Here is a 22,442-nt window from a genome sequence, read left to right as displayed (position 1 = left end):
ATCTCCCTTAAAACTCATCATTGATCACCAAAATGACATATTTAAACGATTTTTCCATGAAAAACAATTCTTCATGCCTTAAAATAGCTTGAATGTAACTCGACACCCTGGCCTCATTTAGTATGCACAGTTCTATGAATATGCAAATGAGCCCCGCCTCCACTCACTCACTCAGCTCAGAGATCCACTGGTTGATGATCACACGTTGATCTGATTGGTTACAAGGTAGTTTGTGACGTCAGAAACACCAGCGATTTCAAAGCGTGTTTTTGAGACTGTCTTTGGTTCACTGCAGTTTTAAGGAGAAAATACTCAGCAATGCTGTCGACTTATGAATTTACACATGCTTTGTCTTAAAGCACATTAAAAACAACTCATAGATACATAAACAACATTAAAAGCTGGATTTTCACCACAGGGGGACTTTAAAACCTATTTATACCTCCAAACCTGTCTGAACCTTACCCATAAATCCCACATCAACACAAACACATTGATGCAAGTACAGACACCTAATATAAAGTGTGATTTAATATGGTTTTAGTATTAGCAATATTACCATCGGAATCTGTGCCACTATACTGTGGTGTTTGACCAGACGTCAAAAATGATAAGGAAGCATTGTAAAAGTTTATAAGCCTATTTATTTTGCATGATTAAATGCATTTTATTTGCGTTTAACATCATTTTCTATACCAGATGAGAGCCACTGCCCTAAAATTAAGTTTCCGGGGGTCCATCAGTAACGCTGCTATCCGGAGCTGGACGTTTTATTCTCCTGCAAATAGTCCTCTCTTCTAAATTAATTTGGCTAATCCAGTTAGATCCCACTGAATTTTATTACAGATTGAGTTGAGTCTGTTTCCAGGAGAGCAGTTCCCAGAAATGAGCCTCATTACATTCGGAATGAATTTTCTTTTTCCCTTTACTAATATGAGCTTCAAGGACAGCATGTTAAACGTGTTGAATTTAGAGCAGTGATTAGTGTCTATAAAAGGGCCATACTCTATAGCATTTTCTTTTTCTTTCTAGTTTAGCATTTCCACTCTGGCTCTTTTTCCTTTATTTTACTTCTGAATGTGAGTTAAATCCATTTTGCCAAGTTGTTGAATATATTGAATAGGCCTTGAAATGTTTTTTGAGCATCAAATAATCATATTAGAGTGATTTTTGAAGGATCATGTGACACTGAAGACTGGAGTAATGATGCTGAAAACAGGGTTCGTACAGGGTGCTTAAAGTGCTTGAATTTGACTTTTTGAAATTTAAGTCCTGGAAAACCCTTGAAAACAGCCATATTTTTCAAGAGGTACTTGAAAAGTGCTTGAATTATTAAAAATACGGAAGCACCGATACCGAGCTCATGTACTCGTACTCGTTAAAATGCTCCGATACCAACAACCGATATATTAACACACTGCTGTATGGCAAGCCGTTTTAACTTTTATTGATTTCCAGGATATGAATGCATTTTGTTATCAACAAATAGATATTTGTTATCTTGATATCAACAATTCAATTTTCACTAGTTCAAATTATAGTTATTGGTATTAGGAATTAGATTTATACTAGTAACAATGACAATTTTTGATATCAGAAATTACATTTCCACTAGTAACAATGCTAATTCTTGATATCAACAATTTACATTTTTTTCTAGTTAAAATGCTCATTCTAGATATTAAGAATAGAATTTCAACTAGTAAAAACTATAATTCTTGATTATTTTTGATCTGTAATTGTATTTTCACTAGTGAAATGTCACCATAGACTGCCATTCAAAATCAATTGTTGATATCAAGAATTTTTCTTACTAGTTGAAATTCTGACAGTAACAGAAGCTCTTACAATGCATTTTAGCAGGCTTAATTAAGCATGAAAATAACTGAAATATATATTTGATGAACAAATTAAGCCAACTAATATGATTTATATTCTTTTGGTTTCAGTGACAATTCAGGTATCGGTACTTAGTATCGGCGAGTACCAAAAATGAAAGTATCGGTATCGTACTCGTTCTGCAAAAAGTGTTATCAGGGCATCCCTAATTAAAAAAATGTTAATAATCGTTTCACGCTAAATTAACGCTGCAACCTGTTTGAGATATAGAGCTATTTTGCATGGCTATGAGCATGATATTAAGTATATGATAAGTATATAATACAACTTTCATTCTTCAGGTCAATCATATATTCATAGGAAAAAAATCAATATTTCAATATCCTTTCAATGGTTAAGGTGATTTCCCATGCCTGACAGCGCTGGTCAATGGATTGATCTCTATGACGTGAAACGTTAGATATCATATATATGTAATTTGAGTAAAAAAAATTAAATTAAATAAAGATATTGTTTGATAAGTGCTGATTGAAGTCCTTGAAATCCAAAAAAGTAGTGCTTAAAGTCCTTGAAAGTCCTGGAATTTCATTTTACAGAATCTGTACGAACCCTGTGAAAATTCAGCTTTGATCACAGGAATAAATTACACTTTACTATATATTCACATAGAGAACCGCTATTTTAAATGGCAATAATATTTCCAAATAAGTGCACTCTTTAATTATTTTTTTTACATTTTAAAAATCTTAACGTAACATTTAAAAAAAATCGTAACCTTTTAAACAGTAGTTAAAGTATTCTTGTTCATTTAGTGAAAAATTGCATGGAAAGCATGTCTTGACTATTTTTAAACTAGACCTTTACATCAGTTTAGTTTCTAGATTAGACATATTGAGGCTGCAATGACTGTTTGTTTAAAAAAAAAAAAGATTAAGAAACCATTTCAGTGCATAAAGATAAACACTGATATATTTAGAGTTTCGTGATCAAAGGGTTGAAGAATATCAAGGTTTTTTTTTAGCTATATCACCCAGCTCTGATCTACATTGCATTGTGAGTGCATTGATATCTTTTATTTCGAAAAAGCAAGAAATATCATCTTTTTGTTCTTTTTCTTTAATGAACACATGAGCTAAAAATGTAATTTTTCTGACTTCATGCTTCCCAGCAGCCACAGCTGTTCAGGACCCTCATCTCAATCACACTAATTGATAGACTAAATACTTGAGACGTGAGCAGGTGTTTTGGTCTTTATAGTTAATGCTTTGAGTCGGCACTATCTTTGCCATTTTGACTAAGTCTTTCATTTGTAGTTCAGAACATCCCAGGAGTTGGTGTGTTTAATCGGCCCTGCCGGTGAAATCATTCAGCCTTCCCATCAGCGCGCAGATAATGATAATGTATTCATGTAATTTCAGTCTTCCGGTGTGCAGAGATGCCCTTTCCTTTCTTGGCAAATACCAATAGGTCTATAGAGCAGATGTGTCACTCCAAAAACAGAGGCTTGAAAGCATGTAATATTGAATGTTAAATTGTTGAAAATTGTCTTCATTTGCTTGTCCATCATGTCGTTCCAAAAGTTATTTAAGGTTGTTGTTTTTTTTTTTTTCTCCCATGCATTTACAATGAATTCGGGCCTAAAGGGTGCAAAAGCTCTTCGTTCGACTCGTGCACTAGATTTTCCTTCACTAGAACCTTTTTAAAGGGGTGTTATAATGCCCTTTTTCACAGGATGTGTGGTGATGGCGCAGTGGATAAGACACATGCCTTTGGTGTGAGAGACCCGGGTTCGAATCCACTGTGAGACACCAATGTGTCCCTGAGCAAGACACTTAACCCCTAGTTGCTCCAGAGGCGTGCGACCTCTGACATGTATAGCAATTGTAAGTCGCTTTGGATAAAAGCGTCAGCTAAATGAATAAATGTAAATGTAAATGTAGGATGTAAAATAAGTCTCTGATGTCCCCAGAGTGTGTGTGTGTAGTTTTAGCTCAAAATACCCCACAGATATTTTTATATAGCATGTTAAAATTGTCACTTTTTGAGGGTGAGCAAAAACGCTCCGTATTTGTGTCTGTCCCTTTAAATGCAAATGAGCTGCTGCTCCCGGCACAGGGGGCGGAGCTTCAAGAGCTTGTGTTCTTTTACCTCACACACACATGCACTGAAAATTTCAAAAACTTTTAGCCTTTTATGTTCAAACCAAAGTCAAAAAGATGGAGAGATTCAAGAAGAAGTGACAACATGTAGAAGCAACAGGACATTTCTGAATGGTTAGTTGATGAGTTTATGAAGCTGATGTGTAGTAGGGGTGTGCCATATCATACCGTCCACGATAATACCGGTATAAATTTTTACATGATAAAAAAGTGACATATCGCGATATCACTGATATAGCGACGCAATGACGTATGGCGCATTACGTTCCTTAGCACGCACAATAACAACACCTGTCTGAGCGCGAGAGCAGCAAGTCAGCCTCCAATGACGATTTAGTACCTAAAAAGGAGCTACTTCAATAGTATTTTAATAATTCCCGCAGGTCTACCACTTATAATGCGGGAAATTCCCCCGCAAATATTGATTTTACTAACCGCGTGAGTTTTCAGCGGTGCCGCGTCTTCTCTCTCTCTCGCTTTCAAAATGGGTTGCACAAGTCAAGCGTCGATACCACACTCTTGTGTTTAGCAGTCAGGACATGACGGAATTGTCTTTTGTCACTTGCATCGTAACTAAAGTTTATCATTTTCACTTCTTTTTAAGTCTCATCAGTTTAAACATTTGCGATTTTAAACTATTCAGGACTCTCGCGCGCTCTCTGAGAGATGTTTACTCTGCGTGCATACAGTAAAGCCGCCTCACAAACAGCTCGCGAGTAACAAAAGTTCTATTTCGCGGATTATATTGCTTTAACGGGGGAAAAAACACGCAAAATTGTGTAAAAATTCCGGTCATGGTTAGTATATTCGTAAACAGTCGGTTATGTCTGAAATAACCATAAAACGTGCGTGACAGTGTGACAGACAGTATAACAGTAATGGATCCGGGCACTAGCTCTAAAAGTGACAGCAGCCATATGTGTCTGTCATTAATGTTGTCGTCAAAACAACAAAAGATAGCTTTCATTGTAAGGAATCAGAATCAATAGCCTTTAATTTAATTTAGTCAGGACTAGTGTTATTTTACATTTGATTACCTTATTCAGTTTATGTAGTATTTCTGAATAGTGTTAGACCTACTACCCAAAAACGTTTCTCTTTATTTGTATCTTTATTATTTTGTATATATGTTTTGCTACTTTTTTCAATTTAATTCAAAGATTGAAATCAAGCTTTCTTGTGTTGTGTAAACTCTGAAATACAAAATTACCCAATTGTAAAAACACAATGAGTGTGCAAACATTTAGGTGAGATAAGTGTAATAAAAAAAATTGTCTAAATTTTTTTTTATATCGTCATAAATATCATTATCGCAAATATTCTTGAAATATCGTGATATAATTTTGAGGCTATATCGCCCACCCCTAATGTGTAGTTATCTTCTAGTCATTGATTAGCATATTCTGTCATGATAATCTATAAATTGTGTTCCGGGGGCGGGGTTTATGTAAATTCTAGGGTTGATGTCACTAACCCAGGAGGAATGTGGTGTAGTCTCTACCAGCTGTTTGTTGTAGTCCTTAAAAAGCGATTTCTGTAAAAGCAAATATCTCCCTTTGCTCTGAACTTTGAGCGTTGTAACTTTGCAGATGTTGTTTATGCTCAAACAGCAACATTACACACTAACTAAAGTTAGAAAAGTCAAATCATAATAAACCACCCCTTTAAATTGTGAATTAAACAGCTAGTAAACATGGTTTATCTCTAGAAAATGTCTAGGCTTAGAGTATTGTGCACGAGTTATATAAACCGTTATATTTTTATGGTGCTTTTGCATATTTTTGGAGGCGTCTTCATTCATTTTCATTTATTTTGAAGTAGTTAAACTCAAAGAATGGTTTGGAATGACTCAAACTGAAGTTAAATATACATTAAAGCTAAATAGAACTATAATAGTGAACAAGTAATAGTAATTATTAAACTATAATAAACTAGTAAACACGACAAAAGCACATACAATTACTAAAACTTAAATTAAAATACGAAAAATATAATAGCTAATTCAAAGCATTATTAAATACTATTATAGTTGATACAAAACTAATTTCAAATTGTTTCAAAACTGAAATAAAACAAGTTTAAGGACTAAAATGACTAAATCTAAAATTCAAGTTAAAAATTAAAGCTAAATAGAAATATATAAATCTAGTAAAAATGGTAAAAGCACATAATTAAACTTAAAGTGAAAATATGAAAAATGTTGTTAATTCAAAATATTATTAAATACTATTATAGTATATAAATAATACAAAACTGAAATAAGTTTGTTGAAGTACTAAAATGACTGAACCTAAAACTGTGGTTAAAAATAAATTAAAGCTAAATAGAAATATAATAAACTAGTAAAATTGACAAAAGCATACAATAAAATGTGTAAAACTGAAATTATTAAACATTTAAAAGCTAATTCAATATATTATTAAATACTATTTAATTTAATAATACTAAAGCCGCTTTGGCACAATCTACATTGTTAAAAGCGTTATATAAATGAAGATGACTTGACGACTATAATAGTATATAAATAATACAAAAATATACTGCTATTAATAGATCAATTAAAACTATTCCCAATAAAGGTTTTTTTCTCGCTCTAGTCGAAATAAACACTTGGAATATTGGCAAAAGTAGTGAAATTTATTTCAAAAGTCTCCCTTATGTTCACTTAATTCTTATATTGCAAGAAAACTAAATGTGATATTCCATCTTTGACATTATGAATTTAATATTTTATCCAATATACTGTATATGATGGGAACATAATGATTAAACAATGATTGATGTTAACTAGATGTTTTAGTGCTATCATTTAAACATTTTAACTGTAGTTTGTGACTGTTACACTATCGTCAAGGTGTTTAATGTGGACGGATGTCATCTCTTTCCTAGCACTGCAGAATGTTCTCGAAGGCACGCTATCCCCAAATAAAAATGGAAATGACTTTTTCTTCGGAAGCCTAATCTTGATTAATGAAGTGTTCTCTTGGCCTTTGGGGAATTACAGTACGAGGTGAAATGGCTCTGTCCAAACCCTGCTGTGCTCTAGGAGTGTGAGATATTGACAAAAATAATAACATATCAATATTATCTGGGATTTTATTGATAACAAGAAATTATTAATTAGATGATGTTTTGGTTTTGGACTGGCGTGGACGGCAGACTCCTAAAGCTTTGGATATTCTTCATATTCTGTGTGTGGTATACGGGCTTTTTTTTTTTTTACCTAATTATATGTATGCATCATCTTTTGTCAAATTCTTTGAAATGATTTAAAAAATGATTAGATACTTAATCAAATTAAAACCGCCAGTAGGAGACAGCAAGTCACTGTGAGCGAGTCGTTGAGTTTCGACTGATTCATTCAAACGGCTGATTCATTCAGGAAATGAGTGAGTCATTGAATCATTCATTCATCCGATTCATTCAAACGGCTGATTCATTCAGGAAATAATGAGTGAGTCATTGAATCATTCATTCAACCGATTCATTCAAACGGCTGATTCATTCAGGAAATGAGTGAGTCATTGAATCATTCATTCAACAGATTCGTTCAGTCAGTAATGAAACTCCGCCGTGTCGCTCAGAGACGCGAAACAGTCGTGTCTTTGTTTGGAATGATTTTCGTGTTGAAATGGAGCAAAAACAGGCGATATTGTGTCTAAAATGTAAGTCACTAAATATTAAAGGGGTGGTTTATTATGATTTGACTTTTCTCACTCTTTTAGTTAGTGTGTAATGTTGCTGTTTGATCATAAACAACATCTGCAAAGTTACGACGCTCAAAGTTCAAAGCAAAGGGAGATATTTGCTTTTAAAGAAATCGATTTTTAAGGACTACAACAAACGGCTGGTAGAGACTACACCACATTCCTCCCGGGTTAGTGACATCACCAACCCTAGAATTTACATAAACCCCGCCCCCGGAACACGATTTATAGATTATCATGACAAGCTACATAAATTCATCAACTAAACATTCAGAAATGTTGTCTACATGTTGTCACTTCTTGAGTCTCTCAATCTTTGTCTGACTTCGGTTTGAACATAAAAGGCAAAAAGTTGTTTTAAATTTTCAGTGCATGTGTGTGAGAGGTTCTACTAACAGAAGAGCTCTTGAAGCTCCGCCCACTGTGCCAGGAGCAGCAGCTCATTTGCATTTAAAGGAACACACACAAAACGGTGTGTTTTTGCTCACCCTCAAAAAGTGACAATTTTAACATGCTATATATAAATATCTGTGGGGTATTTTGAGCTAAAACTTCACACACTTTGGGGACATCAGAGACTTATTTTACATCTTGCGAAAAGGGCCATTATACCACCCCTTTAACTTGTTTATTGAACTGTTCAGAATCACATTTGTATGATTTTTAGAGAAAAAAATGGCACTCTTTGTGTGATGTTGATTAACTATATTAAATTATAAAAATAAAGAAGGTATTTTTGCCACTTATCTTGAATATTAAGGGCGTTATAAATGCATTTTAATAGTCTAAATGCTCAAGCGCACTAGTGTAACCTACTAGACTACATGTAGTGCATGTGTGCGCTCTATAGATGTGTTTCTGTGAAGTGAGAGACACACTCCATAATATCAGATCACACATCATTAAAACAACAATCATGATGTTATCAGAGACTAATATATATCGCACACCCCTAATGCTCTCTTAAAAATAAACGTTCCTTATTGGCATCGGTGCTTTCATAAAGAACTTGTAACCATGGAAGCTTTCCATTACACATAAGATTCATTCTAGTGAAAAAAAGGTTTTAAAAAGTTCTCCACACTATTTTAAGAACGTTTTATGGCATTGCTGCGAAAAATCCCTTTTTAGTTTTTAGTGCATTGCCTCATAAGTGACTAATTTGGAACACACTACATAAGCAGCAACTTGGGTCACAAAACGGTCTGAAAAACCTGGGAGGTGCATTATGGGATTGCTGTCTCGGGGAAGGATGCATGCAATACTGCTTTAGGATTTTTTTTTTTTCTGGAAAAGCATGCATGCAGGCTTTATTTCAGCACAGCCCTTTAATGCGCTCCCTACATAGGCAGCCTAATAGGTTTTGGAACAGAGCCGATATATCATGTTTGGTGGCACATGCTACGATTAGACGTCTCTCTGAACCGTGTAAATACAGAGCAGATAGTCATCCTTATCAGGCACATCATGCTTCTGTCATCTTGGGTTTTTAATTGAGAAAATGATCGCTGTGGAGCAATTACGCTTTGATGTGCAGTCAGCCGTTTATTACGCAAACTTTGCTGGACTAAACTCTCTGTCATCTGTTGCCGTAGTAACCACCTGGAGAAGAGCCTCCAGCTGCTGATGGACCGCGTGGATGACGCCAACCAAGATATCGTCAAGTACAACACGTACTGTCGAAACCTCAGCAAACAGACCCAGCAGAAGCAGCAGGTACAGTCCCATCATCCTCCTCTTTTACACCCTTTCTTCCTCCTCGTTTACACTGTTTCATCCTCTTTTACACTGTTTCATCCTCTTTTACACTGTTTCATCCTCTTTTACACTGTTTCTTCGTCCTCTTTTAAACTTTCTTCCTCTTTTACAGCGTTTCATCCTCTTTTACACCGTTTCTTCCTCTTTTACACTGTTTCTTCATCCTCTTTTAAACTTTCTTCCTCTTTTACACTGTTTCATCCTCTTTTACACCGTTTCATCCTCTTTTACACCCTTTCTTCCTCTTTTACACTGTTTCTTCATCCTCTTTTAAACTTTCTTCCTCTTTTACACTGTTTCATCCTCTTTTAAACTTTCCTCCTCGTTTACACCGTTTCGTCCTCTTTTACACCCTTTCTTCCTCTTTTACACCGTTTCATCCTCTTTTACACCGTTTCATCCTCTTTTACACCGTTTCGTCCTCTTTTACACTGTTTCTTCATCCTCTTTTAAACTTTCTTCCTCTTTTACAGCGTTTCATCCTCTTTTACACCGTTTCATCCTCTTTTACACCCTTTCTTCCTCTTTTACACTGTTTCTTCATCCTCTTTTAAACTTTCTTCCTCTTTTACAGTTTCATCCTCTTTTAAACTTTCCTCCTCGTTTACACCGTTTCGTCCTCTTTTACACCCTTTCTTCCTCTTTTACACCGTTTCATCCTCTTTTACACCGTTTCATCCTCTTTTACACCGTTTCTTCCTCTTTTACACTGTTTCTTCATCCTCTTTTAAACTTTCTTCCTCTTTTACACTGTTTCATCCTCTTTTACACTGTTTCTTCATCCTCTTTTAAACTTTCTTCCTCTTTTACACTGTTTCATCCTCTTTTACACCGTTTCTTCCTCTTTTACACTGTTTCTTCATCCTCTTTTAAACTTTCTTCCTCTTTTACACTGTTTCATCCTCTTTTACACTGTTTCTTCCTCTTTTACACTGTTTCATCCTCTTTTACACTGTTTCTTCCTCTTTTACACCATTTCATCCTCTTTTACACTGTTTCATCCTCTTTTACATTGTTTCTTCCTCTTTTACACCATTTCATCCTCTTTTACACCATTTCATCCTCTTTTACACCGTTTCTTCGTCCTCTTTTAAACTTTCTTCCTCTTTTACACCGTTTCGTCCTCTTTTACACCGTTTTTTCCTCTTTTACATTGTTTCTTCGTCCTCTTTTACACTTTCTTCCTCTTTTACACCGTTTCGTCCTCTTTTACACCGTTTCGTCCTCTTTTACACCGTTTCATCCTCTTTTACACCGTTTCGTCCTCTTTTACACCGTTTCGTCCTCTTTTACACCGTTTCATCCTCTTTTACACTTTCTTCCTCTTTTACACCGTTTCATCCTCTTTTACACCGTTTCTTCCTCTTTCTTCCCCGTTTCTTCGTCTAAAGAAATTCCTCCCTCAGATATCAGACCTATTATTAGTCGGTATATATTGGATAAGTGGCAAGAGGAGTGGAACATGTGCAAGAATAATAAGCTATATGAAATTCATCCAAAAATTTCAAACAGTCTTTTAGTCACTATTGAAACTAGATGTGATCCAGTGGTGTTCTCCAGATGTCGTAACTCGTGCTTTTTTGCTTAAAGCTGAAGACCAACTCTAAGCGTGTGTTGTAAGATTCCCCTCTCTGTTAAACATATTTTATTGGACTGTCCTGGGTTTAACACAAGTAGAATGCTCTTTTATGAAGTTATTTCACTTGAGGACTTATTTAGTAAGATTAAGATTATGCCTAAGATTTTTTTTTTCATATGTTAATTTAAAAAAAAAATGTATATGACTTGTTTGTTTGCTTGGTTTTATTGTTTTTTGTATTTTTGTAACTGATTGTTGACAAAAGCACATAACAAAATTAGTACAACTTAAATGAAAATGAAAACTGAAAATATAAAATATAAAGATATTTCAATATATTTTTAAATGCTATAATGGTATAGAAATAATCCAAAAAACACTGCTATTAATAGATCATTTATAACAATATTCCCAAGAATCTTTTTCTCTCTCGCTCTAATTGAAATAAGAAACTGTATATTGACAAAAATTAAGTAGTGAAATGATTTCAAAAGTCCCCCTCATGTTCACTTCTTATATATATATATATATTCTTATATAGTAAGAAAACTAATGTGATTTCCATCTTTGACATTGTGAATTATATATTTGATCCAATATATATGATTTGACTTGCACCATAAATGTCTGCTGTCGCTCTGCCTGAGATAAAACCACTCAATAGATGTTATTTAGGGTTCAGGATGGCCATCTAATTTACAATCCCAACTTGCTTCAGGTTCATAATTTCATCCATTTCGCCAGGCTGACAAATTGGCCAGAATGCTCTTGACATTTACAGGCTTTTGCATTGCTGGCATTTTGTAAACATGAGTTCTGATAACAGAACGAGGAGCGTGAATCACGACGGGAGGCTTCGAGTCGCCTTATATCTGACCTTATGCAAGTACAACAGGATCATTTGAACAGAGGCCACCCCTGAAATCAGACAACACTGAACACTATTCTTCACGCTGGGAATGTGACGGAAACGGCTGCACATTTGTCAAAGTGTGTGTCTGTTTGTTTTCCACTTCAGCAGTGAACGGAGACTACGGTCGTTCATTAAAGAGAACGAAGCTCAATGGAGAGTGTTATTTACTAAGAAATGTCTGGATAAAATACAAAAGGCTTTAAAGGAATGGTTCATCCAGGGTTCATACAAGGTGCTTATGCTTGCAGGGTTCCCACGGGCCCTTGAAATCCTTGAAAGTTTGAGAATCTGAAAAAAATCAAATAATTCAAGGCCGTGGAAAGTTCTTGAAAATAAGCGCACACACATATACAGGTCCTTGAAAGTGCTTGAATTTATTTTGTGTGAGAAGTTTTCTGTAAAACATTCCATATTATTCCCTCCGGTCCGCTAATGTGTTATTCCACCAACATTTCGTGGCCTATGCGCACTAGCTTGCTTCATTTATGCTAGTTACACGCATTTACGCGTTAAGTGTTTCCCGCGTGAGGTACTTTGTGCTGTACGTTGCCATGATGTTCACACGTGCACGAAACTACATAATGCATAATAAATGATGATCCTATCTGTCATACACAATTTAAAATACAAATTATTTTAAAAGTGCTAAATTATTTAAATAAAAATGGGACAAATAATTACATATTGTAGTCATAATTTAAGTAGTAAATAAAGGCTTAAGGCACACCAACATATAATGAAGTTATGTAGAAATAAATAAAATCAAATGTAAAATAATAATGTGTTCTATTGCAAGTTCACATACTTGATCTCATGTTTTCTCCTGGTTTGTTGAGCTGTCATGTTGAAATCAGTTCCAAGATCTTGATGCTTTTATTTTATTTGATTATCATTATTATTTTTAATGATGCTTAATTAGCACTGCATCCAATCTGATCTATATAGAGAGAGCCGTTTTACATTGCTGAGCGTGATATTGCTCATATAAATACCCAAGTATATGATTCAGCGTTCATTCTTCAGGAGAAATATATTCATGAGAAGAAAAATCAGTTTGAATAAGGAAAACGATATCTTTGTCATAGTATCCTTTCACTGGTTAAAATAACCAGGCAATGCATGTGCCGCACTTTATTTGTACCTTTATTTGCTTATTTTTATGTATCTATTTACCTTTTTTAGATTTGAAGGATAATAAAGATAGTTAGATAAGTGAGATCTCTGATTGTCATCCTTGAAAACCAAAAAAGCAGTGCTTTAAAAGTTCTGGAGTTTCATTTGACAGTATCGGTGCGAACCCGAGAAATGACAGCCACTGATTGTCATGTGAAAGTTGTTTAGCTCCAAAAATGAGGAAAACCCTAGACTTTCAATAGTTTTCCATAGGGATGCACTGATATGAACATTTTGGCCGATACCGATAACCGATAATTCTTTATATTTGATAACCGATATATCGGCCGAGAAATCTAAATCCAAATCTAAAATTGAGAGCGTCAGTCGCGTCAGTGCGCGTCTGTGTCTCAGCTGAAGGAAATAATACATTATTTATCGGCTTTAATATATCAGGCAAATAACGATAACATTAAAAATGATCATATTTCGTCCGATACCGATATGGTGGCCGATATATTGTGCATCCCTAGTTTGCATCAGGAACCAACTAAAATTTAAAGGTAAAGTGTTTTTTTGTTTGTTTGTTTTTTTGGCCCTTCTAATATCAGCAATCAGCAGAATCAAGTATATAATAAAAAGCAAATCAAATGAGGTGTTTTATGGTACTTATGAGGCATTTTTTGTCGTTTTTGTAGCTCGACATTAGTACATTAGTGTCGCCCGGAAGAATGTTTTCCATTCGTTTATCCCATAAGAATAAAAAAAAGTCTGTTGAAGCGTTATAAGCCATGAACCAAAGCAACCGGCGACCAGGAGAATCACAACATTACAAACTCTGATTTGAAACAAAGTATTTAAAAATCGGAACAAAAATATTACATTACAAGACTGAACTTCACAGCTTTAGTGAGGGAACAAACTACAATCCCATGAAGCATTGCGAACAGCATAATCGAATCAAAAAACGATGGACAAACATAAAACCATTTAAAAATTGTGATATATAAACCTGAAATTTATTGCAAAATATGCATAAATATACACACACACAAATAAATAAATAAATAAATAAAATGTGTGTAGGGAGATTACATAACTCGATTACATCATTCGCAGTGCTTCATGGGAGTGGGCGGAGCTAACGAGATCTTTTGGCGCATTTTGCTTAGTTTGACTCTGATTGGTGGAATGTTCTGCACAGCATCATGGGTAATGTAGTTTTTCACCATGAATTCTTCTGTTAAACACGATTATTTTAATATATAAATAACGCAGACTAACGGCTTCAACAGAATAGACAATATGTTTGGTGTATAGCATCAATAGCATCGATTAACAACCTCGTCTCTCACAGTAGGGCTGACTTTAACACTTTATAAGTTATTGATTTCCTTATGGAGAAAATGAATGGAGATTTACTTCCGGAACAGACTGTTCCCGAGACTAAACTTCTCATTTTGGATTCCATGAATTCATATGGTTTACAAATGACTTGATGGTGTGGTGGGCTGAAATATTCCTCATTAGCACTTTTAAAAAACATTGCTTTCTCCCAGAGCAGAACACACTGTGGTCAGGGAGACGTTTGTGCAGTGTTTCGTTTGGCAGGACGGTTGAGCCTTTCAGAGGAATCTAAAGCGTGTCCTGAACGAGGCCTGGTCACGCGCAGGTCATCTCCACGGCTCCTATATCAACCACGCTGAAATCTGCTGTAATTACTGCTGTCATCGATCATATCCCTCCCGTCTCCACACACACTTCACACACACTCCGGCCCCGGTGCACCATATAAACCAAATGACCCGCATCAATCACCATTTAATATCAAAGAGAACTGCCGCTGTGTTGGCAGTGTGCGTTCCTAAATCATATGCCTAATTTCAACAGAAATGGCCGGTATCCTCAGCGGGGACATAAGTCGCACAAACTCAAATTGGTTATGAATTCCTCATATTTTTTCTCATGTTCAAATTTGATCTACTACATCTTTAAGAGAAAGGCGAATGGTAGCGCCGACACACCGAGGGCAGATCCAGGACTCCTGAAACGGCACAGCTCCACATGTCGGATCAGTCGCTCTACACTTCTGCTGCACTAATGACATCAGATAGGGTCTTCCCTCCTTTCCATCTTTCCTTTCCTCCTTTTTTCTTTCTTTCCTTCCTTTCCTCCTTTCTTCTTCCTTTCCCTCTTTATTTATTTCTTTACTTCCATCCTTCCGTCCTTCCTTCCTTCTGTCCATCCTTCCGTCCTTCCTTCCTTTATTTCTTCCTTCCTTCCTTCCTTATGTCCATCCTTCCTTCTGTCCATCCATCCTTTATTTCTTCCTTCCTTCCTTCCTTCCGTCCATCCTTCCTTCCTTTATTTCTTCCTTCCTTTATTTCTTCCTTCCTTCCTTCCTTCCTTCCTTCCTTCCTTCCTTCCTTCCTTCTGTCCATCCTTCCGTCCTTCCTTCCTTCCTTCCTTCTTTCTTTCCTTTATTTCTTTCTTTCTTTCCTTCCTTTCCTCCTTTCTTCCTTCCTTCCTTCCTTCCTTCCTTCCTTCTGTCATCCTTCCGTCCTTCCTTCCTTCCTTCCTTCCTTCTTTCTTTCCTTTATTTCTTTCTTTCTTTCCTTCCTTTCCTCCTTTCTTCCTTTCCCTCTTTATTTACTCATATATTAATTACGTCTTTCCTTCTTTTTCCTTCCTTCCTTCCTTCCTTCCTTCCTTTCTTTCTTTCCTTTATTTCCTTCCTTTCCTTTCCTTCCTTCCTTCCTTCCTTCCTTTATTTATTTATTTCCTCCTGTCCTTCTTTCCTTTATTTATTTCCTTCCTTTCCTGCTTTCTTCTTCCTTTCCCTCTTTATTTCCTTCCTTCCTTCCTTCCTTCCCTCTTTATTTCTTTCTTTCCTTCCTTTCCTTTCTTTCCTTCCTTTATTTCCTTCCCTTCCTTTATTTCCTTCTTTCCTTTATTTCCTTCCTTCCTTCCTTTCTTTCTTTCCTTTATTTCCTTCCTTCCTTCCTTCCTTCCTTCCTTCTTTCCTTCCTTCCTTCCTTCCTTCCTTCCTTCCTTTCTTTCTTTCTTTCTTTCCTCCCGTCCTTCTTTCCTTTATTTATTTCCTTCCTTTCCTGCTTTCTTCTTCCTTTCCCTCTTTATTTCCTTCCTTCCCTCTTTATTTCTTTCTTTCCTTCCTTTCCTTCTTTCTTTCCTTCCTTTATTTCCTTCCCTTCCTTTATTTCCTTCTTTCCTTTATTTCCTTCCTTCCTTCCTTTCTTTCTTTCCTTTATTTCCTTCCTTTCCTTTCCTTCCTTCCTTCCTTCCTTCCTTCCTTCCTTCCTTCCTTCCTTCCTTCCTTTATTTCTTTATTTCTTTCTTTCCTCCCGTCCTTCTTTCCTTTATTTATTTCCTTCCTTTCCTGCTTTCTTCTTCCTTTCCCTCTTTATTTCCTTCCTTCCTTCCCTCTTTATTTCCTTCCTTCCTTCCTTTCCTTCTTTCTTTCCTTCCTTTCCTTCTTTCTTTCCTTCCTTTATTTCCTTCCTTTCCTTTATTTCCTTCCCTTCCTTTATTTCCTTCTTTCCTTTATTTCCTTCCTTCCTTCCTTCCTTCCTTCCTTCCTTCCTTCCTTCCTTCCTTTATTTCTTCCTTCCTTCCTTCCTTTATTTCTTTCCTCCTGTCCTTCTTTCCTTTATTTATTTATTTCCTTCCTTTCCTCCATTCTTCTTCCTTTCCCTCTTTATTTATTTATTTCCTTCCTTTCCTCCATTCTTCTTCCTTTCCCTCTTTATTTATTTCTTTACTCCTTTCCTTCCTTCCTTCATTCCTGGTTTGTCCTTTTTATTTCTCTATTTAACCTTTTTTCTCTATTTTTTGTTCTTTATTTCTCTTCATTTTTATTCCTCTATTTTTTTTATACCTCCTGAGTGGATATCCTTACATTTTAATAGATGTAAACCATTTACATAAATTTAATAAATGTATTCACACAGTTTTTACTTCAATCCCCTCTTTTTATTTGGTTGTACTTTTTATATATATATGAATCTGACTCTAAATTCGAATAAGCCACATTCTGTAAGTTCTTTCTTTTGTCTAGACTAGTTTTAGGGCTTATATATTGGTGTAATGAAAATAATCTCAATCATCTAGAGAGGTCATGGGAATAGTGTGAAATCTCTGTGTGTTCCTTCACACGGCTCAAGTCTAGCTTGTTCCTCCATGAAAAGTTTCCACAGGTGATTTTTTTTTTTTTTTTTTTGACCTTCCTCGGCTCATTTCCTCTTCTCTCCTGCATCTCCCAGTATCTGCAGAGGCGTCAGCAGGAGAACACGCAGCGCCAGAGTCGTGGAGAGCCGCCGTTACCGGAGGAAGACATCAGTAAGATGTTCAAACCTCCTCAGGCTCCTCCTCGCATGGACACGCTCCTCATCGCAGGTACTCTTCTCCCTCAGCCTTTCCCACAGCACGGTATTGTGCTCTGCAGGCCATTGGATATTTATTGTCCTCTGTCCAGAAGAATTGATCCATGAATTGGTCAGTTCAGCAATAAACGGATCAGTTTAAATGGGAATGGGAATTACTGCAGGTCTTAAATCTATCACAGTATGTTCTTCTCCTGATGGAGAAGCGGGAAGGTTTGCTCTCTTGTATCAGAGAACCATCTTTTCTTTTTTGCTATTAACATGATTTTGCTATTAATCTCATTTAATTAAATTTCATTTTGTTTCTAAATGTATTTATAATATTATAATATTATATATTTTGTGCAAATCAGGGAATGGAAAGATTTAATTAATTAACTTGCACTGTCAATATTGCTTAACATTTTTAGCAACTTATTTTTTCATGGATATAACTATTATATTTACACTGTTTGTTTTTTGTTTTGTTTTTAAAATCAATATAAACCAGTGATATGGAAACTACAAACAGGGTGTCTGCAGATCCTTAAGTGTTAAACTGTCTTTAATTCTTTAATGTAAAAATAAGGCCTTAATTAGCATTAAAATATCTTAATGTCTTAATGCAATCGAACTGACACGACAGTAAAGATTTAATTTCATTTTCACTTCACCAATTTTTTCAAATCATAAAATCGGTCTAATCCATAAAAGTGAGTTAAAACAAAAATATATTACACTTGTTATATTGCTATTTGTATCCCTAAGTAAAATGTATTAATTATTATATATTTTCAGTCCAGTATTAATATAACAAAAATATATATATCAATTTTTTTTTTTTTTTTTTTTTTTTCATTGTTCATTTTCATATCTCTGTTGAGCAGGGTGATTTGTTCGTTTGCGTCGTGATATGCAAGTCTTAATTTTTTGGAAAGGTCTTGCAAATGGTATTAAATTGGAAGGGCTGATTATGGCAGATAATCTGTATACAGCCATGAAACTCTATAATAACTATTATTGCCATCATTATAATCATCTATAATGACCATCATGACTCCACAATGGCATACTATGCAAAATAATAACTGTTTTCATCCAAAGTTGCAAATTTGAATATGGCGTAAAACAAATAAAGCATCATTTCCTTCCCATATCTTTAAGAGAATAAACTCGTCACTTCCTGGGAAATTGGTACAAAATATCAGTAATAAACTTAGGTTTCTGCATTCAGGCTGTTTTCCCTCCATCATAAACGAGTGTGTCTCAGACGAAACACAGTAAACGCTGTCATTCGGATGCTGGTGTTCGGGAACACACTCGTGTGTGTGAGACGCTTCTGGAGGGAATTAAACCTTATTATTCTGATCACACACTTCGACTCGGGCGTTTCAGAAACACCAAACCAACATTAGAGACGCTGCGACGCCATTGGTCCACTGGTTACTCCAGTTATCCAATCACAGCCTCTGCTAAGAAAGTCACCTGGGATTTATTCAGTATACGTTTCCATCGTGGTTTATGCATGCCGTCTTATCGAATGAAAAATGCATCCCCCTCAGTTGAGCACATACGTTTCTTTATGTGCATTTTTAGAATTGATGCACATTTTTATGCGATATCCAAAAATGCACATAATAATAGCTGGATGGACACAGCTATTGATTCGTTTACAATGTTCAGTCCTTCCAGCTAAGACTGTTACACACATCCATTAGCCAATTAAACTCCATTATCTATAAGCAGAATTAGCAAAAACTGTGAATAAAACAGAAACGTTGGATGTCTCTCCACACCTGACTGATATCATGAGCTCATCCTTCAGAATGTGCAATGCCGGGCTCCCTCGGGATCCAGATGGAGAACCACGGATCTGTGACTTGTAGTTTTACCGTGTTTCTCCAGATCTGTGCGTGTGTGTCCGGTCCTCCTCCATCTGAATAACACATATCTATAATTAATTTTTTCTTTCTGATTCTTCTTCACAAGGACAAATCAACAACTACTGCCAGAACATTAAGGAGTTCACCTCGCAGAACCTCGGGAAGCTGTTCATGGCCGAGGGTCTTCAGGGTCACAACAGCTAAAGAGAGAAACCAGCCTTTCCCATCTCCAAAAACACACACACACACACACACCATTATGAGGAGCTCGATGAGAGATCCTGTACAGATTTTTTGCAATTTGTACAATAAAAATGAATGCATCTCTCATAACTGTCTATTTTTCTTTGTGGTGTTTGTTCATTATCCGAGTCGCAGGAAGAATCCTGCAGTCTAAAGGAGTTAACCGGTGAGGGTTTTCTTGAATTGACAGACTTGTTTGCGCACTAAATGCCTGTGGTCTTAATGAGGCTGTCGGATGGGGAATAATCATATGCACTATGAAGGGTGTAGTGTGTTTCCACAGGAGGTTATTCCCTTTAAATGGTACGTAAAGATTTCCATGTCACTTCTAACAAAGGAATAGCGATTGCATGCGATGGAAGGGTTGCGTCTGCTGTTGATTAAATGGTAATTGTAGAAACACTCTTAGTTGGTTGCCAAGCAGTCGTCTGTGTTTCTGTGCATTTTAAAGCATCATTGGTGGCTCTCCACATCTGAACTGTAGATGCAACTTTATGCCACATTATCAGGGTTTCAGGGGGTCTTAAAAAGTCTTGTAATTAACTCGAACTCCATACACACACACACACACACGCATACATACACATACACACACATGCATACACGCATACATACACACACACATACACACACACGCATGCATGCATAAGCCTGTAAGTGCCATCTGAAATTTTCTTCTAGAATGATCATTTTTATCAAGCTTATGTTTATGTTCAGTTATTTCACTTTAATGGCAATAAAAATTACCAATTAATTGTCATTAAAGTGAAATTACTGAACCTAATTATACGAGCTTGATAAAAATGCTAATTTTAGAAGAAAATTTCAGATGGCACTTAGAGGTTTTTGCATCTGAAGTCTTCATACATGCATATATATGTATATATGTATGTATGTATCTCAATCAATCAATCAATCAATCATATATATGTTTCATACATACAGTGAGGAAAATAAGTATTTGAACACCCTGCTATTTTGCAAGTTCTCCCACTTGGAAATCATGGAGGGGTCTGAAATTGTCATCGTAGGTGCATGTCCACTGTGAGAGACATAATCTAAAAAAAAAAATCCAGAAATCACAATATATGATTTTTTGTATGATACAGCTGCAAATAAGTATTTGAACACCTGTCTATCAGCTAGAGTTCTGACCCTCAAAGACCTGTTAGTCTGCCTTTAAAATGTCCACCTCCACTCCATTTATTATCCTAAATTAGATGCACCTGTTTGAGGTCGTTAGCTGCATAAAGACACCTGTCCACCCCATACAATCAGTAAGAATCCAACTACTAACATGGCCAAGACCAAAGAGCTGTCCAAAGACACCAGAGACAAAATTGTACACCTCCACAAGGCTGGAAAGGGCTACGGGGAAATTGCCAAGCAGCTTGGTGAAAAAAGGTCCACTGTTGGAGCAATCATTAGAAAATGGAAGAAGCTAAACATGACTGTCAATGTCCCTCGGACTGGGGCTCCATGCAAGATCTCACCTCGTGGGGTCTCAATGATCCTAAGAAAGGTGAGAAATCAGCCCAGAACTACACGGGAGGAGCTGGTCAATGACCTGAAAAGAGCTGGGACCACCGTTTCCAAGGTTACTGTTGGTAATACACTAAGACGTCATGGTTTGAAATCATGCATGGCACGGAAGGTTCCCCTGCTTAAACCAGCACATGTCAAGGCCTGTCTTAAGTTTGCCAATGACCATTTGGATGATCCAGAGGAGTCATGGGAGAAAGTCCGATGAGATTAAAATAGAGCTTTTTGGTCATAATTCCACTAAACGTGTTTGGAGGAAGAAGAATGATGAGTACCATCCCAAGAACACCATCCCTACTGTGAAGCATGGGGGTGGTAGCATCATGCTTTGGGGGTGTTTTTCTGCACATGGGACAGGGCGACTGCACTGTATTAAGGAGAGGATGACCGGGGCCATGTATTGCGAGATTTTGGGGAACAACCTCCTTCCCTCAGTTAGAGCATTGAAGATGGGTCGAGGCTGGGTCTTCCAACATGACAATGACCCGAAGCACACAGCCAGGATAACCAAGGAGTGGCTCTGTAAGAAGCATATCAAGGTTCTGGCGTGGCCTAGCCAGTCTCCAGACCTAAACCCAATAGAGAATCTTTGGAGGGAGCTCAAACTCCGTGTTTCTCAGCGACAGCCCAGAAACCTGACTGATCTAGAGAAGATCTGTGTGGAGGAGTGGGCCAAAATCCCTCCTCAGTGTGTGCAAACCTGGTGAAAAACTACAGGAAACGCTTGACCTCTGTAATTGCAAACAAAGGCTACTGTACCAAATATTAACATTGATTTTCTCAGGTGTTCAAATACTTATTGGCAGCTGTATCATACAAATAAATAGTTAAAAAATCATACATTGTGATTTCTGGATTTTTTTTTTTTAGATTATGTCTCTCACAGTGGACATGCACCTACGATGACAATTTCAGACCCCTCCATGATTTCTAAGTGGGAGAACTTGCAAAATAGCAGGGTGTTCAAATACTTATTTTCCTCACTGTATATCAACATTTTTAAATGAGTAGTTTTGTTTCTCTATAGTTTTTTTTTTGTTAAAATATACATCTGGAACCAACGCCGCTGGAAAAGGTGGCACTAATGCACAAAAGCAATAATAAAGTGCAGTAAACGGTAAAACTGCGTTACAAACCACTGTTTATAATTAAGACAATACATTCAAATAATTTGTAAAAAAAAACTACCAGTTTGCAACATTTTTGAACAGCTAAGCATACCGGTGTTTTAAACCCCCAACAGCGCCTTCCAGGCAGCGAGGGGATGGGTAGGTTTAAGGTTGAGGGTAGGGTTAGCTGCCTCTAAGGAGCCATTGGGGGCTTAAAC

At 36.3% G+C, this 22,442-nt stretch overlaps 1 protein-coding gene and 1 long non-coding RNA gene across 3 annotated transcripts in view; one reads left to right on the top strand and one right to left on the bottom strand.

The window, feature by feature from the left end:
- The window catches only part of eif3ha (eukaryotic translation initiation factor 3, subunit H, a), a 92,467-nt gene extending 72,804 nt beyond the window's left edge, over positions 1-19,663 (top strand). The window contains exons 6-8 of the mRNA XM_079894402.1: positions 9,301-9,421; positions 17,349-17,481; positions 19,437-19,663. Coding sequence (XP_079750528.1) covers positions 9,301-9,421; positions 17,349-17,481; positions 19,437-19,534 — 352 coding nt within the window. The 3' untranslated portion in view covers positions 19,535-19,663. The remainder of the gene's footprint in view (positions 1-9,300; positions 9,422-17,348; positions 17,482-19,436) is intronic.
- The window catches only part of LOC307172237, a 185,452-nt gene continuing 182,531 nt past the window's right edge, over positions 19,522-22,442 (bottom strand). For both annotated transcript variants that reach the window (XR_013823685.1, XR_013823686.1), the window contains exon 2: positions 19,522-19,557. This is a non-coding gene — a long non-coding RNA (uncharacterized lncRNA). The remainder of the gene's footprint in view (positions 19,558-22,442) is intronic.

Source organism: Squalius cephalus (genome assembly GCF_949319135.1).
Source record: "Squalius cephalus genome assembly, chromosome: 15".
NCBI classification, from domain to species: domain Eukaryota; kingdom Metazoa; phylum Chordata; class Actinopteri; order Cypriniformes; family Leuciscidae; genus Squalius; species Squalius cephalus.
This window is presented reverse-complemented; position numbering and strand designations above follow the sequence as displayed.